At 40.2% G+C, this 16,176-nt stretch overlaps 1 protein-coding gene across 3 annotated transcripts in view; it reads left to right on the top strand.

The window, feature by feature from the left end:
* PDK1 (pyruvate dehydrogenase kinase 1) overlaps positions 1–16,176 on the top strand; it is a 42,272-nt gene that overhangs the window by 23,364 nt on the left and 2,732 nt on the right. For 2 of the 3 annotated variants that reach the window (NM_001205957.1, XM_024975305.2), the window contains 2 exons: positions 10,319–10,429; positions 13,547–13,660. In NM_001205957.1, coding sequence (NP_001192886.1) covers positions 10,319–10,429; positions 13,547–13,660 — 225 coding nt within the window. Of the gene's footprint in view, positions 1–5,407; positions 5,614–10,318; positions 10,430–13,546; positions 13,661–16,176 lie in introns of those variants that run through there. The other variant, XR_009490589.1, reaches the window with a different exon arrangement.

The raw sequence follows: 16,176 nt of genomic DNA, 5'->3' as shown, positions 1-16,176 counted from the left end.
CCTTGGAAGGAAAGTTATGACCAACCTAGATAGCATATTCAAAAGCAGAGACATTACTTTGCCAACAAAGGTTCGTCTAGTCAAGGCTATGGTTTTTCCTATGGTCATGTATGGATGTGAGAGTTGGACTGTGAAGAAGGCTGAGCGCCCAAGAATTGATGCTTTTGATCTGTGGTGTTGGAGAAGACTCTTGAGAGTCCCTTGGACTGCAAGGAGATTCAACCAGTCCATTCTGAAGGAGATCAGTCCTGGGATTTCTTTGGAAGGAATGATGCTAAAGCTGAAACTCTGGTCCTTTGGCCACCTCATGCGAAGAGTTGATTCATTGGAAAAGACCCTGATGCTGGGAGGGATTGGGGGCAGGAGGAGAAGGGGACGCCAGAGGATGAGATGGCTGGATGGCATCACTGACTCGATGGATGTGAGTCTCAGTGAACTCTGGGAGTTGGTGATGGACAGGGAGGCCTGGTGTGCTGCGATTCATGGGGTCGCAAAGAGTCAGACATGACTGAACAACTGATCTGATCTGATCTGATCTGAGGAGCCTGACGGGCTACAATCCATGGGGTCTCAAAGAGTCGGACGTGACTGAGCAACTAACACACACTTACTAGCATGGGAGATGAGTGCAGTTTTCTGGTGTTTGGACATTTTTTTAGTACTTCCCTTTTTGAGGATTGGGATGAGCATTGACCTTTTCCAGCCCTGTGGCCACTGCTGGGTTTTCCAAATTTGCTGACATACTGAGTACAGCAGTTTAATAGCATCATCATTTAGGATTTTAAATAGCTGTGCTGGAATTCCATCACGTCCACTAACTTTATTGGCAGCAGTGTCTCCCTAAGGCCCACTTGACTTCACGTTCCAACATGTCTGACTCTGAGTGAGAGACTGCACTGTCGTGGTTATCCGGATCATTAAGAACTTTTTTGTACAGTTGTTTTGTGTATTCTTTCATGGTTCACTTATTGCTGAAGCCTGGCCTGGAGAATTTGAGCATTACTTTACTAGCGTGTGCGATGAGTGGAGTTGTGCGGTAGTTTGAGCATTCTTTGGCATTGCCTTTCTTTGGGATTGGAATGAAAACTGACCTTTTCCAGTCCTTTGGCCTCTGCTGAGTTTTCCAAATTTGCTGGCATATTGAGTGCAGCACTTTCACAGCATCATCTTTTAGGATTGGAAATAGCTCAACTGGAATTCCATCACCTCCACTAGCTTTGTTCGTAGTGATGCTTCGTAAGGACCACTTGACTTTGCATTCCAGGATGTCTTGCTCTGGGTTGGTGATCACACCATTGTGATTATCTGGGTCGTGAAGATCTTTTTGTATAGTTCTTCTGTGTATTCTTGCCACCTCTTCTTAATATCTTCTGCTTCTGTTAGGTCCATACCATTTCTGTCCTTTATTGTGCCCATCTTTGCATGAAAAATTCCCTTGGTATCTCTGATTATCTTGAAGATATCTCTAGTCTTTCCCATTATATTGTTTTCCTCTATTTCTTTGCACTCATCACTGAGGAAGGCTTTCTTATCTCTCCTTGCTATTCTTTGGAACTCTGCATTCAAATGGGTATATCTTTCCTTTTCTCCTTTGCCTTTCACTTCTCTTCTTTTCTCAGCTATTTGTAAGGCCTCCTCAGACAACCATTTTGCCTTTTGGCATTGCTTTTCCTTGGGGATGGTCTTGATCCCTGCCTCCTGTATAATGTCTCCAACCTCTGTTCATAGTTCTTCAGGCACTCTATCAGAAATAATCCCTTGAATCTATTTGTCACTTCCACTGTATAATCGTAAGGGATTTGATTTAGGTCATACCTGAATGGTCTAGTGGTTTTCCCTACTTTCTTCAGTTTAAGTCTGAATGTGGCAATCAGGAGTTGATGGTCTGTGCCACAGTCAGCTCCCAGTCTTGTTTTTGCTGACTCTATGTAACTTCTCCATCTTTGGCTGCAAAGAATATAATCAGTATGATTTTGGTATTGACCATCTGATGATGTCCATGTGTAGAGTCTTCTCTTGTGTTGTTGGAATAGGGTGTTTGCTATGACAAGTGCGTTCTCTTGGCAAAACTCTATTAGCCTTTGCCCTGCTTCATTCTGTACTGCAAGGCCAATTTTGCCTTTTACTCCAGGTGTTTCTTGACTTCCTACTTTTGCATTCCAGTCCCTTATAATGAAAAGGACATCTTTTTTGGGTGTTAGTTCTAGAAGGTCTTGTAGGTCTTTATAGAACCATTCATCTTCAGCTTCTTCAGTGTTACTGGTTGGGGCATAGACTTGGATTACTGTGATATTGAATGGTTTGCCTTGGAAACAAACAGAGATCATTCTGTTATTTTTGCGATTGCGTCCAAGTACTACCTTTCAGACTCTCTTGTTGACTATGATGGCCACTCCATTTCTTGTAAGTGTTTCTTGCCCACAGTAGTAAATGTAATGGTCATCTGAGTTAAATTCACCTATTGCAATCCATTTTAGTTTGCTGATTCCTAAAATGTTGATGTTCACTGTTGCCATTTCCTCTTTGTCCACTTCCAGTTTGCCTTGATTCATGGACCTAACATTCCAGGTTCCTATGCATTATTGCTTTTTACAGCATTGGACTTTACTTCCATCACCAGTCACATCCACAACTGGGTGGTGTTTTTGCTTTGACTCCATCTCTTCATTCTTTCTGGAGTTACTTCTCCAGTGATCTCCAGTAGCATATTGGATACTGAATGATCTGGGGAGTTCATCTTTCACTGTTGTATCTTTTTGCCTTTTCATACTGTTCATGGGGTTCTCAAGGCAAGAATACTGAAGTGGTTTGCCATTCCCTTCTCCATTGGACCATATTTTGTCAGAACTCTCCACCATGACCCGTCCGTCTTGGGTGGCCCTACACGGCATGACTCATAGTTTCATTGAGTTAGACAAGGCTGTGGTCCATGTGATCAGATTGGTTAGTTTCCTGTGATTGTGGTTTTCAGTCTGTCTGCCCTCTGATGGAGAAGGGTAAGAGGCTTATGGAAGCTTCCTGATGGGAGAGATTGACTGAGGGGAAAGTTGGGTCTTGTTCTAATGTGCAGGGCCATGTTCAATCTTTAATCCAATTTTCTGTTGATGGGTGGGGCTGTGTTCCCTCCCTGTTATTTACCTGGGCCAAACTATGGTGAAGGTAGTGAAGATACGACCTTCTTTAAAAGGTCCCATGCATGCACTGCTACATTCATTGCCCCCAGCCCTGCATCAGGCCACTGCCAACCCACGCCTCTGCCAGAGACTCCTGAACACTTACAAGCAAATCTGGGTCAGTCTCTTGTGGAGTCACTGCCCCTTTCTCCTGGGTCCTGGTACGCAGAAAGTTCTGTTTATGCCCTCCAAGAGTTTGTTTCCCAGTTCTGTGTAAGTTCTGGCAGCTCTATGGTGGGGTTAATGGCAACCTCCTCCAAGAGGGGTTAAGTCATACCGAAGTCTGCTGCACCCAGAGCCCCTGCCCCTGCGGTAGTCCACTGCTGACCCACACCTCCATGGGAGCCATTCAAACAGTTCTGTCTCATCTCTGTGGGATCTCTGGGTCCTGGTGTACGCAAGGTTTGTTTGAGCCCTCTGAGCGTTTCTGGCAGGTATGGGGTTTGATTCTAGATGCACTTTAGCCCCCCGTGCCGTCTTGCTGGAGCTTCTCCTTTGTTCTTAGACATTGTTTGTTTACTAACTTTTTGAAACTAATTCTGTGAAGTCTATATTCTTTGTTGTGTGTGCTTTCTGCTTAGTGGTCAACTAATGATTGAACTGAAGTTTCCTTAAATGCCTTCGCCCAGTCTTTGTCAAGGGATTCTGTGTGCAGTTTGGAACACACCTTCAATGTTGAATCAGGTTGTTGACAATTCTCGACTTAACCTTTACATTCCGCTTGTACAGAGCTTCAAGGTCAGGTGGAGGTGAATGCTTAGACTCTCTCAGGTCCTTACTAAACATGGCCGTGAGCATGAGCATGACCATCTAGGTTCCCCGATATCCTTGAGTTTTTCTAAGCACCCATGGACATCTCATTCCTTAGCTTTTCCGACTAAGTTTTTTGGGTAGCCTGTTATTTGCCTTAACTGTTGTAGACTGCCTCAGGCAGCCATCAAATTAATCAGTTACCTCTAATTGTCTTTGATAGGTGTTTCTGAGGATGGGGAATAGGAACATGCAAGACTTTTTGCATTAAGGAGCTCAGAATCAGGTCAAAGGTCAAAGAACGAGTGTTTCCAGTGGCTGTCAGGCTGCTGGTTTCACTCTGATTGCAAGTTGTTGGTAGTGGGGATGGGAGGTCGGGAAAAGCCAAGTTAAAATACCGCAAAGCTCATTGTTGTTTTTCTTGAGTACATACTCCCCTTATTGCTACAAGCCTGTGGTTAATTTCCAGAGTTCTAACGATTTGTGCCTTTTTGCTTTGGTGCTTTGATGGGAGACTTTTTGGAGCTCCTTTCTCCACTGTTTCTGCTGACATTACTTCCGCTCTTCCTTTTGAGAAGACTTAACGCATTGGAGAAGGAAATGGCAACCCACTCCAGTGTTCTTGCTAGGAGGATCCCAGGGACGGGGGAGCCTGCTGGGCTGCCATCTGTGGGGTCGCACAGAGTCGGACACGACTGAAGTGACTTAGCAGCAGCAGGATTGCTTATTCAAATTCCTGTTTCTTTGTGTCTGACCAGTTTTAAGTGAAGTTTAAGTTCTTCAGCTCTGTTGTGAAATTTCATAATGATGTGACCTGAAGTGGCCTTTTTGTACCCATTGAGCTGGGACTTTTAGAATTTCCACTGTTTCCTTGGTACTTTCTTCTTTTCTGTTTATCTTTCTGATAGTTATATTTCAAAAATTCTGGGCTTCATGAAATGGCCCTCTAATTTATTCTTATCTTTTCCTCTTATTTTTATGTCTTTAACTTTTCATTCTACTCTGAGATTTCTTGACTTTGAATTCCCAACTCTTATTGAATTTTTATTTCTATTATTATAAATTTCCCAGGAACTATTATTTTTATTATCTTTTCATAGCATTCTGTCCTGGTTTCTTCTTTTATCACTCTGAGGATAGTAATACTAGTTGCTTTTTAAAAAATTAATATGCCTCAGCTCTCTCGACTAGTTCCTCTGAACTTTTTTCTATTTATCCCTCTTGGCTATTCATATAAAAGAATGGATCACAAATAAATATATGGCAGTATCATCTGTTAGCTAAAAAACTAATATGAATATGTCACTTTTTTCCAGTCCAGATGTTAATATGTGTATATTTTTTGGTTAGTTATGTGTCAGCTACTTGCCCATTAAGGTTTATTTGATTCAAAATAAGCCGCCTGTCTTCTGCTTTGGGACAACAGCTATGCTACAGCATGGTCTTTCTCATACCTTTTTCTGCTTCTGTTTCATGTGCTTTAGCATGCTGGTCTGCAGTTGCGTTCCATTACTTGTGGTCATCCATCACTTCCTGGATCAGTATTCACTGAGCTCTTAGGCTCTCAGAGACTCGTTCTGTGCTGGTAGACAGGCTTTGCTAAGGGAGTCTGCCTGTTTGCTGTAAAGAAATGTTCATGATAACCCAGCAGTGACACTCCTAGATATATACCCGCAAAGCTTGAAAACAGGTATTTAAGCAGTGAGTATTCATAGTAACATTATTCACAACAGCCAAGAGCTAAAAACAACCCAGATGTTCATCAGCTGAATAATAAATCAACAAAAATGTGGTATATAGTGGAATATTATTTGCCCATAAAAGGAGTGAGGTATTGGTGCATGCTACAACGTGAATGCTGCAACATTAAAAATATGTCGAGTAAAAAAAAACTAAACACAAAAGGCCGCACATTATATATGATTTCATTTATATGAAATGTCCAGAACAGACAAATATATAAGGACAAGAAATACATCAGTGGTTACTTAGTGTAATCAATAACGAGTCCCGGGTTTCTTTTTGAGGTAATGAAAATATTCTAAAATTGACTGGAGAAATGGTTGCACATACGTATGAATGCAGGCATACCTTGCCTTGTTTTACTTGATTGTGCTTTGCAGATACTGCATTTTTTACAAATGGAAGGTTTGTGGCAACCCTGCGTTGACCAAGTCTGTCAGTGTCGTTTTAACCAGCAGCATCTGCTCATTTCATTTCTCTGTGTCACATTTTGGCGATTCTTGCAATATTTCAAACTTTCTCATTATCATGTTTGTTATAGTGATCAATGATCTTTGATATTATTCTAATTGGTTTTTTGTTTTTTATTTTTAAATTAATGGATATGTACATTTTTTAGGCCTAATGCTTTGCACACTTAATAGACTACAGTATAAATGTAAACATAACTTTTATAGGTACTGGGAAACCAAAAAATTCAGGTGAATAGCTTTATTGCAATATTTGCTTTTTTGTGGTGTCTGGAACTGAACTTGCACTATCTCAGAAGTATGCCTGTTTGTTAAAAAGCCATGGAGTTGTACACTGTTTTGAAATTTTCATTGTTTATGTATATTTGGCTGTGCTGAGTCTTAATTGCAGCACATGGCATGCAAACTGTTAGCTGCGGCATTTGGGATCTAGTTCCCTGGCCAGGAATTGAACCCAGGCCCCCTGCATTGGGAGCGTAGAGTCTTAGCCACTGGCCCACCAGGGAAGCCCCTGAGTAGTACACTTTAAACAGGTGGATAGTATGGTATGTGAATTATATTTTCATCAAGCTGTTTTAAAAAAGCAAAGCTCATAAGGGTCTTAAACAGACTGTTCCAGAAGTGTTTGTAAATGGTCTTAGCTGCATTAGGCTCTACCTCTTCAAATCCAGTTTGCATGACTCATCTACCCTTGTTAGCTCTTTATATAGAGCTTTGAACCCCATCACTTACTGTAGACTTTCAGGATCAAGGCCTGGAATTTTTTTCCCCATTCTTTTCGCTGTTCAAATTACTGACATTTTTAACTTATTATGCCTCTGCTAAGTTAGAATTTTTTTTTCTAACTTACAAGTCTAACTGCTCTTTCAGACTTGTGTTTGGTCCAATTGCAGTAAGTGACATAAGTATTAGCACCACATATCTGATAAATTAAAACTTACACATCTTGGTTCATTCACTGTTGGCAATTTTTTTTTTACACACCTGACCTTGAAAAAGCTGTTGTATAAGAAACTTGGGGAGCTATGGGTGAGTTCAAGGTTAGTAAATTTCCTGCCTTCAGAACTGTCATCAGGTTAGTAATGATTCATTTCCCTTGGACCTGAAAATCCACATACATTAGCCAGGGAGCCTAGTGTTATGAGAAACAGGACATTAGGGATGGCAGGTCTCGGTTGGATGACATTGAGAAGTGGTGGTTTCATGCACCAAGGAGAAAACTTTAAAAGTAATTGGCAAACTTCTCTTCCTCCGCCTTCCTGTTGACATGACTCCACACCACCCTCCACTTTCACAATCTCTTCCCTTTCGCTTGGCATAGTCTTGTGTTTCTATGATTCTCACATTTTTCTTCAAATAGTCTTCAGAGGTTTTTAAATTTCCACATCTCTTTTACAATATATTTGTCATCAGAGTGCCGTTCTTGTCTTGAAGATACACAGACCAAATGTCTGTCTCTCTATTACTCCCTCCTTCCCTTTTCCCCAAAGAACTCAGGTTCTCTGGTATAAGATCTGTTAACAAGTTTCGTGGAAACACCTTTGACCACTTTAAAAACTGGCCCCAGGTTTGGTTGCAATGTATTATTACATTTTTGGCTACAGAGCAAAAGCAGTTACCTTTATCATTCTTTAACTATGCTCCTATGGCTTAGATGACCCCTTTACTTCTAATGAGATGACACTTTTCAAAGGCCCCTTTGGCCTTTCTGTTCCACTCTGCTTTTGTCCTACCGTCCCATGGCTAGAAATCACTTCTTGTGTCGTATCTGCTGGATTGCTGTACTGCTTCTGGCCAGAAGGTTAAGGAAAATCACTAAGTATTTATTGAACTGTACCTTCTTATCTTAGTATCTATTCTAATTTGTTTTTTATTTAATATTTGTAGAACCACGCTTCTGATTCATGTTACCAATAAATATGTAGCAGAGCATTAAATTGAAGGATGGATAATTAACAAATTGATGCATTTCAGAAAATACCCAGAGCCCTTTATTCACCTTACTAAAATAAAGCTCTTCACATGGCTTTGAATTCATAGCCAAGAACAATTTCAAGCATAATGCTACATACAAGTTCCTAATAATGTTCTTGTATATTTTTATAGTGTAATTATCTAATTATAGACATGTCAGAGGCCAGTCTTCAATGGCATTTCAAAGCAGATTTTTATTTTAAAAATTAAAATATCTGTGAATTTCTATTGTGAGACTAATATATATATGTGTGTGTGTATGTACACACACACACAGTTTTTTGACTCAACTGACATGAGTTTGAGCAAGCTCCAGGAGTTGGTAATGGACAGGGAAGCCTGGTGTGCTGTAGTCAATGGGGTTGCAAAGAGTTGGACATGACTGAGCGAGTGACTGAGCTGAACTGAAAGTTTTTGAGACTATAAAAACTCAACTATATGTTGTTACTGAGCAACTAACACTATAAGCCATTCAAATTGACTTTTTATTACATATAATTCAGTATGGTTTTTATCTATATGTCAGTACGTTAAAAGCAGGTTTATTTGAATATCACAACCATGTTAATATTATAGATAGTAGAATCAATTTAGATTTTGTGACTAGAAAATGGCTATAGTAGATTAGAAGATAAAGCTGTACAATGTGTTGTTGCTGTGTGGTTGCGAAGTCATGTCCAGCACTTTGTGATCCCATGGACTGCAGCACGCCAGGCTCCTCTGTCCTCCACTGTCTCCTGGAGTTTGCTCAAGTTCATGTCCAATGAGTTGGTGATGCCATCCAATCATCTCATCATCTGCCGCCCCCTTCTCCTGTCCTCAGTCTTTCTGAGCACCCATATCTTTTTCTGAGTTGACTCTTCGCCTCAGGTGGCCAAAGTATTGGAGCTTCAGCATCAGTCCTTCCAGTGAATATTCAGGGTTGATTTCCTTTAGGAATGATGGGCTTGATCTCCTTGCAGTCCAAGAGACTCTCAAGGCAAGCTAGGAAAATATGTTCCATGTTAATTGAAGAAAAACCTAATGAAGACAATCTGTAAATAAATTACCAAATTCAGTATAGCATATGATTTGAGTTGGAAAAGAACGTAAGAACAATACAAAGAACTATGTCCTTTATAACTCACCAGAAAGTTGTCTGGGAGACTATGCTGTGAAATTAGTTGTAGATGAGACTCTTAAAACACAATGAAATGGTTCTATTTTTTCCTCCCTGAAAATGAAAATTGTATTTTTTTTTACCATAATAGAAATAATTGTGGAAAAAAATTAAGAAACTAAAGCCCCTAAAGAAGAAAATCACTTATAATTCCATTGAAATAGAATTATATTTCAATATAGACTTCTGTCATTTTTATGGAATTAGAATGTTATAAATGCTTCTCCATCTTTTTGCTACTTAACAATATTTTATGACCATCCCATGCCAATACATACTAATATTTAATGGCAAAATAGTATTCTATTTTAGAATGTATATTAGTTTGATTAAATAGCCCGTTTAGGTGGTAATCCAGTTTTAGCTGTTCTACGCAGTGCTATGATGGATATTCTCATACATACTTTGCATGCTTTTCTCATAATTTTCTTAGGATAAGCATTAAGGGTCAAAGGGTACACGCATGTTTAATCAGATTGCCAAACTGCCTGCCAGAGAGGAATTACAAATTTGTTGTTATCCAAGATAAGCTAAACCTCTTCCCCATTGTGTGTTGCATCATTAGTGTACTGCAGGAATTACACAAAACCACAGCATTGAAAGCAGGCTTCGCAGGGGTCTCGGTGGTAGAGCATCTGCCTGCCAACCCAGGAGTCAAAAGAGATGCGGGTTTGATCCCTGGGCTGGGAAGATCCCCTGGAGAAGGAAATGGTAACCCACTCCAGTATTCTTACCCAGAGAAGCCCATGGACAGGGAAGCCTGGCAAGCTACAGTCCATGGGGTTGCAAAAGAGTCAAACATGATTTAGTCACTAAACAACAGCATTGAAAATCTATATCACAGTGGAGTTCTTTATGTCTTAAAGTTCCATGTATTAGAGGGATTAAGTCCAGCAGTGGGGGAAGTGTTTATGTTTGTAACTTGGATCGCATGGTATTCATTTTGAAAAGCAGGGCTCGTCAGCCACAGTTAAATGGTGACACAGCATGAATGGGTATTTTGCTGTTTCTGGGACTTGGTCCGAGGGCATAATCCTCTCTCTCCCTAGATGAGTGACCGAGGAGGTGGTGTTCCTCTGAGGAAAATCGACCGACTCTTTAACTACATGTACTCCACTGCACCCCGGCCTCGTGTCGAGACGTCCCGGGCAGTGCCCCTGGTATGTGATCAAAAAGCCGTGAAGTGGGTTTGTGTGACTTGCCAAAAAAGAGGTTACCACATAAATCAGTTAAGCCATTGTGTGGGGTTCACAAACAGGATGAAGGAAAGCTATTAGAGAAAAACAGCAACAAAACCTTCCCCTAAATTTATAGTTTTTGAAATGCTTTTTTTAAAAATGATGAGTTTTAGAGTTCTTATTGCCAAGCTTGATAGTGGTGTGTCAGTAGTTTCCATGTGGTAAACCACATTTTGATAAACTGTTATTAATGTGGAGTCTAAATTACCAGCTGTACTAGTATCTGGTCAACACTGATTGAATCTCTAGTAATTTTTTTTTCCCCTCAAGTACTTGTAATTAGAAAGACTACATATTTGAGGCTCAGAAGTGATACTAGAGTTCTAATCAATTTAATCGCCTGTGGCTCAAATAACAGTTGTGTTGATGGTTTAAAAAAAAAAAAAATCAGGCACCTCTTTTCAGGTTAATAAGATTAGCTTTTGAATGGACTCAGTCCTGCTCCTCCAACCCCCAGAAAAGTGCTTTGCCAAATCTCTCACCCAAATCTCTCGTTGCTCGAGGCTTTGAAGGTTCTCTGGCACATACCCTGGAGTTATTTTGTAGTGTGATGAAAAACAGTCTAAGATGGGTTTATTTTAGACTCTTTCCTAGGGAGTCACTGCAAGGACTTCATTCAAACTGCACAGCACATTCTAGTTAAACAGCACAGATTCTGTAACTATAGCTGCAATACGGTTCATGTCTTACCAAACCTTTTAAATGATTGCTCTAGTTGAGATATGGGTAGGCAGCCATGTGCCCGAGGACAGAAAAGGTCAAATAAACTTGAGTATCTTCTTAGATTCCAGTTTTACTGTAAGTGGAGAAAAGGGATATGCTCCTTTTGTAATAAACAAATTTCGTAGAATTTTTGTGGAGAGCAGCATAGCGTACTCATCCAGACTCTAAACTGTTCCATTCTCAGCTCTACCACACCCTAGCTGTTCAGCCTTGGGAATAGTATTGACCCCTCAGTACCACAATTTCCCCAGCCTTGAAGATTGAGTTATTGTGAAGATTGAGTTAATATATGTAAACACATTTTTTAATAGTACCTGGCGCGTAGTAAATGCTGTGTAAGAGTTGTTTGCAAGATTTATGTGAGTTTTTAAGAAAAACAGGAGGGTTGACATGACACAGGCTGCCCACACACCTACACAGCCTTCCCGAGGGTAAGCCTGTGGTGGTTGAGCTTTCACAGAGCTATTATGACCCCTGCTATTATGACCCCTTTGTAAGGGGACCAGTAAGCAAGCACTGGGGCAGCCATCCGGTCATGCTGATTACTGAGCTGCCTTCACGTGGGTGCCTTCAGGTGCGCATCTGCAGGGACGGAATGTCTTCATGCCGTAAGCCATTCAAAGAGGACTATCCACATTTCCCTCTTCCTCGTCAGTTATCCAGTTTTGTTCTTTCCAAGTCTCTGACCAGCCAGCCCATTTGCCGCTGCCCATGGGCCATGTAGGTGTTCCAGTTCGATTTCCACCCACTGGTAGGATTTGCTTTCAGTCCTGTCTTTTGGGCTTGGCCCCGAGAGAGGCTGTGGTGACAGGGCAGTCCATGTTTGGCTGGTGGGGGACACTGTGCAGACCCAGCAGTGGGCCAAGCCCACGATGTTAGTTAGCATTAGTTAAAGAAAGTTAGTTTCTTCTAACTACTTACAGGGAAGCCTGAGGGGTCCACAGGCGTGTGGCTGAGGGAGAGGCAGTGATGAAGTAGATTGGGTACTACGGGATCCTAAGCCACCTGCTCGTGCAGAAGTGGAACCAGTTAATGTACCCGTCAGAGTCTCACTTGGAAAGAGATAGTTCAAATTATGATGATTCATGAAAGGCTTATCTATAAAGAGACAAATTACAGAAAGAGGGATGGGATAGTATAGGAATCCAGGCTAGCAGCAGCAGAGCTGTCACCACCTGACTCAGGGAAGAGAAGTCATCAGAACCCGGAAGGGAGTGTTAGAGAGCAGCTGCTTACTCCCCAGGGCCTAGCCTGCCCAGGAGCAGGGGATGATGACCCTGAATGGCTCCCTGCAAGACTCCTGCTGGACTCCCCATTGGCTAGACACATAGGCAGAGGCCACAGAAGTCTGCTCCTGTCAACTCAGGCCAGCCTCCCAGGACAAGGGGAAATGTGGAGAATGGGTAGTTTATTTGGAGGGGCAAACAGAAACTCTGGTTTAAAAAGTCAAGTGAAAAATGGTGGCAATAGGTAAGGCCAGAGCCTGGATTTGTTACTAGCACCGATTCCTGAATCAACATACACTCTTCACTAAACTATTATATGAAATATCATTAAACACCTGAGTTGGTGATAAAAAAAATCTTTTTTTTTTACACTTATCCAAATGTTCTGCTTCATATTAAAGAACTGATAGGATTTATCCAGGTAAAGGCTATTCCAGATACCGGGAACAGAATGAGCAAAGACACAGCTTTAGCTGGACTGAAAAGTGGGAGGCACACACCTGGTCTTGTTGCATCTTGCGAGCTCTCTTTTAGAAGCTTGGATTTTTATCTCAAGGCAATGGGTTGGAGATGGTGAGGGTTGGTGGGTGTTGGGGTGCTTTGAAGATTTCTAACTGGGGGAGATGACCTGTCATTGAGTATTAAGAGAGTTGACCTATTAGGGATCTCTCCAGGTTCAGGACTCAGGCTGAGTATGGTATTCATGGTATGAAGTCGTGAGATGCATCTGTGAGGTTGCCACCAGGTCTTTCTACTCTTGCTCCTGAAAGAGAGAACATGTTTTAAATGATATCGCCGAAAGCAGTATAGGGATACTCTGGAGCAGGCCAGTAAAGAAGAGAGAAGCATCCTCTTTCTAGACCCCCACAGGTTGTTTTACAGGAAAAAGGAATTTCAAATGACCAGAGGGAAGCCATCTAATACAGTGCTCAGCTAGGCTGCAGCTTGATCACTTTCACTACTTAAGTACTAACGGGTCTTTTAGATGCAGGCCCTGATAGCCCTGGGATACTCCAGTAGCATTTATTTTAATTAGAGAAGTATTTCAGTGTGTGGGTTTCTGAATAAAATTTCATTTTTTCTCAAACAGGCTGGTTTTGGTTATGGATTGCCCATATCACGCCTTTATGCGCAGTATTTCCAAGGAGATCTAAAGCTCTATTCCCTAGAGGGCTATGGGACAGATGCAGTCATTTACATTAAGGTAAAGACCATAGTCTTCTGGACTTAATGGTACTTCTGGGACTTTTTGATTGTAAGATACCAGTATTTAACTGTAATGAGACTTTCTTCTACCTCATGCTATTAAAATACAAACATCTGTGTTTTCTCTTTTTTTTAAACAAGGATCTCATCTGTTTTGACAAATGATCTCTTTGTGGGAAAGAAATGCCCTTACCCATAGTGATCAGGACTATGATTGTTAGTAGAAGAAAAACTGGGTTAAAGTGGGCAGTCAAAAAGTTATGTTAAAATTAAATTTGTAGTTTAAGATACATGAATGGACGTTGATTGACCAGTCTTTGATATACTTGCTAAGGCCCTTCATTTGCATATGGGTCTTCAGATTGAAGTTTTAATTGTCTTTCTTACAGAAGCTATACCTACAGTACATTGTTTTGGTTTCTTTAATCAAAGAAACAGCCAAGTGCATAATCATTACTGATTTTTATGCAGTTCTTACAGTTGTCTTCTCTTTTTTGACAGCAGTTTTTATATAACTTTCCTTCACGAGTCTTTATGAAACGTCATCTTAGTTTTCAGAGAACCTTCCCCCCACACCACCCCTACATTTTTGTGTGCTTTGTTAAAAGCAATATTTAGATTAAATTACAGGGACAGATTTAAATATACTAACAAATTTAGGAACAGTTACAGGGGACCCTTGGTAGGCATATAGCTCACCTGGTGGAAGCAGACTTACCTGGGATGTTCCATGTGTTTATCTGACACATCAGTGTCTATTACAGGGACAGAAGGCCCTTAGCCCCACCAGCGTGCTGCATTGCTTCAGCCGTGGACTGGTGGAGGTGCCTCCGTTTTTAGTGACTCTAGTTACTCTTATTCTGGCCACTAGATGGCACCTATTTGATAGGAAATGCTGAAGACTACATTAGAAAAAGTAAATTTGTCTGAGAATGTTGTTCTTTGAAGATAAAAGTTTTCTTTCTCAACCATCTCAGTTGTGAGGAACTTAAAAATATTGCCTTCATGTTGCCTTTTTTATCATCAAATATAATGTTTTTATTTGTTTTGTTATAGATCAGGGGGTTATGGCAGTTGTGGCATAAAAAAAATATAAGTATAGGTGAAAGATTTTTAGCTCCATTTTGGAAAAAAATAGAATACAGGAGGTCTTACAGAATAATTAAAAATATTCTGTGTAATATTTTTATTATTTCCTCGGGTAAGAAAGGAGGATCTTGAGGCTGCGGGTGTATGGGGTTTGCCCGCAGCTGATTAGCTAATGTGACAGAACTTGGGAAAAGATCTTTGACCTATTACTCCTTAATTATGCATTTTATGAGAAACAATAGGATATGCCAGTGGATGATTTGTATTAGTTCAGTGTGTTACAATTTTTTAGCTTACAATTATACTTTTCTTGTAGTGATGAAATATTTTAAAATCCTCTGAATCAAAGTGTTTGCTTTCTTTCCTAAATGAAACATTTGTACAACTGACATAAATTTGATATTTTTATATATGAAACAACCCCCCCCCAACACACAGAATTAAATATTAAATTAAAATATCCTTCCTTACCATTACTGGAATTAAACTTCTAGTTTAATATTTTCTGCATCTTAGGGAATACCTTTTGCTTAAAGTTGAAATCTTAACAACATATCCTAATTTGAAGATAATGAGGAACATAGTTTATCTCAGTGATACACAGGAAGCCGAAATAGAACAGTGACTTAATGGCGATAATGTTGGAAACATGAAATTACAGTCTGCCCTCTATATCCCCGAGTTCTGCATCCATAGATCCAAGCATGAATCAAAAATATTTGAAGAAAAAAAATACCAGAACGTTGCAAAAAGCAAAACTTGCTTTTCTTGCACATCAGCAACTATTTACATATTTATCGTATTTGTATAGCATTTACATTGTATTAGCTATTGTAGTTAATCTTGAGGTGATTTAAAATCTGCAGGAGGATGTGTGTAGATGATATGCAGATACTGCAGCATTTTATATACGGGACTTGAGCATCGGCAGATTTTGGTATCCAGTGGGGTTGGGAGTGATGCCGAGGGTCAGCTGTGCATGATGTGGAAATCACATATGCTATAACTAAAATTGGTGACTTTAATGGTAGGAAAAGACACAGGCTCAAGCCCAGATTTCATTAAGTGCTTTTACATTACATATATTAAGGTACCTGTGTGAATTTTTGTGCTTTTACACTTAACTGACTTTTTAAACTTCTGTTGAAAATGAACTTCTGTTGATCAGATTTTATAAGAATGTCTATGACACTGTGTAAAACTCAAAACCAGCAACTTCTAGGCTGGTTAGAGAATACTGCATGCAATAAACTCAACATGCACGCTAAGCAGTTGCCATAAGCTTTTAGTAAGTAACACGTTTCAGATGTGTGCTCTAGTTTAAAATGTATGTAGATAGTTTTATGATTGATAAAATACAAATCCAATATAGAGTATGGTTTAATTTGTAGTAAAACTTTTTGCCATTGTAGATTTTTCTCAAAT

This window comes from Bos taurus, chromosome 2, assembly GCF_002263795.3.
Source record: "Bos taurus isolate L1 Dominette 01449 registration number 42190680 breed Hereford chromosome 2, ARS-UCD2.0, whole genome shotgun sequence".
Lineage (NCBI taxonomy): Eukaryota > Metazoa > Chordata > Mammalia > Artiodactyla > Bovidae > Bos > Bos taurus.
The sequence above is the reverse complement of the archived record's forward strand: the minus strand, read 5'-3'. Positions and strand labels throughout refer to the sequence as shown.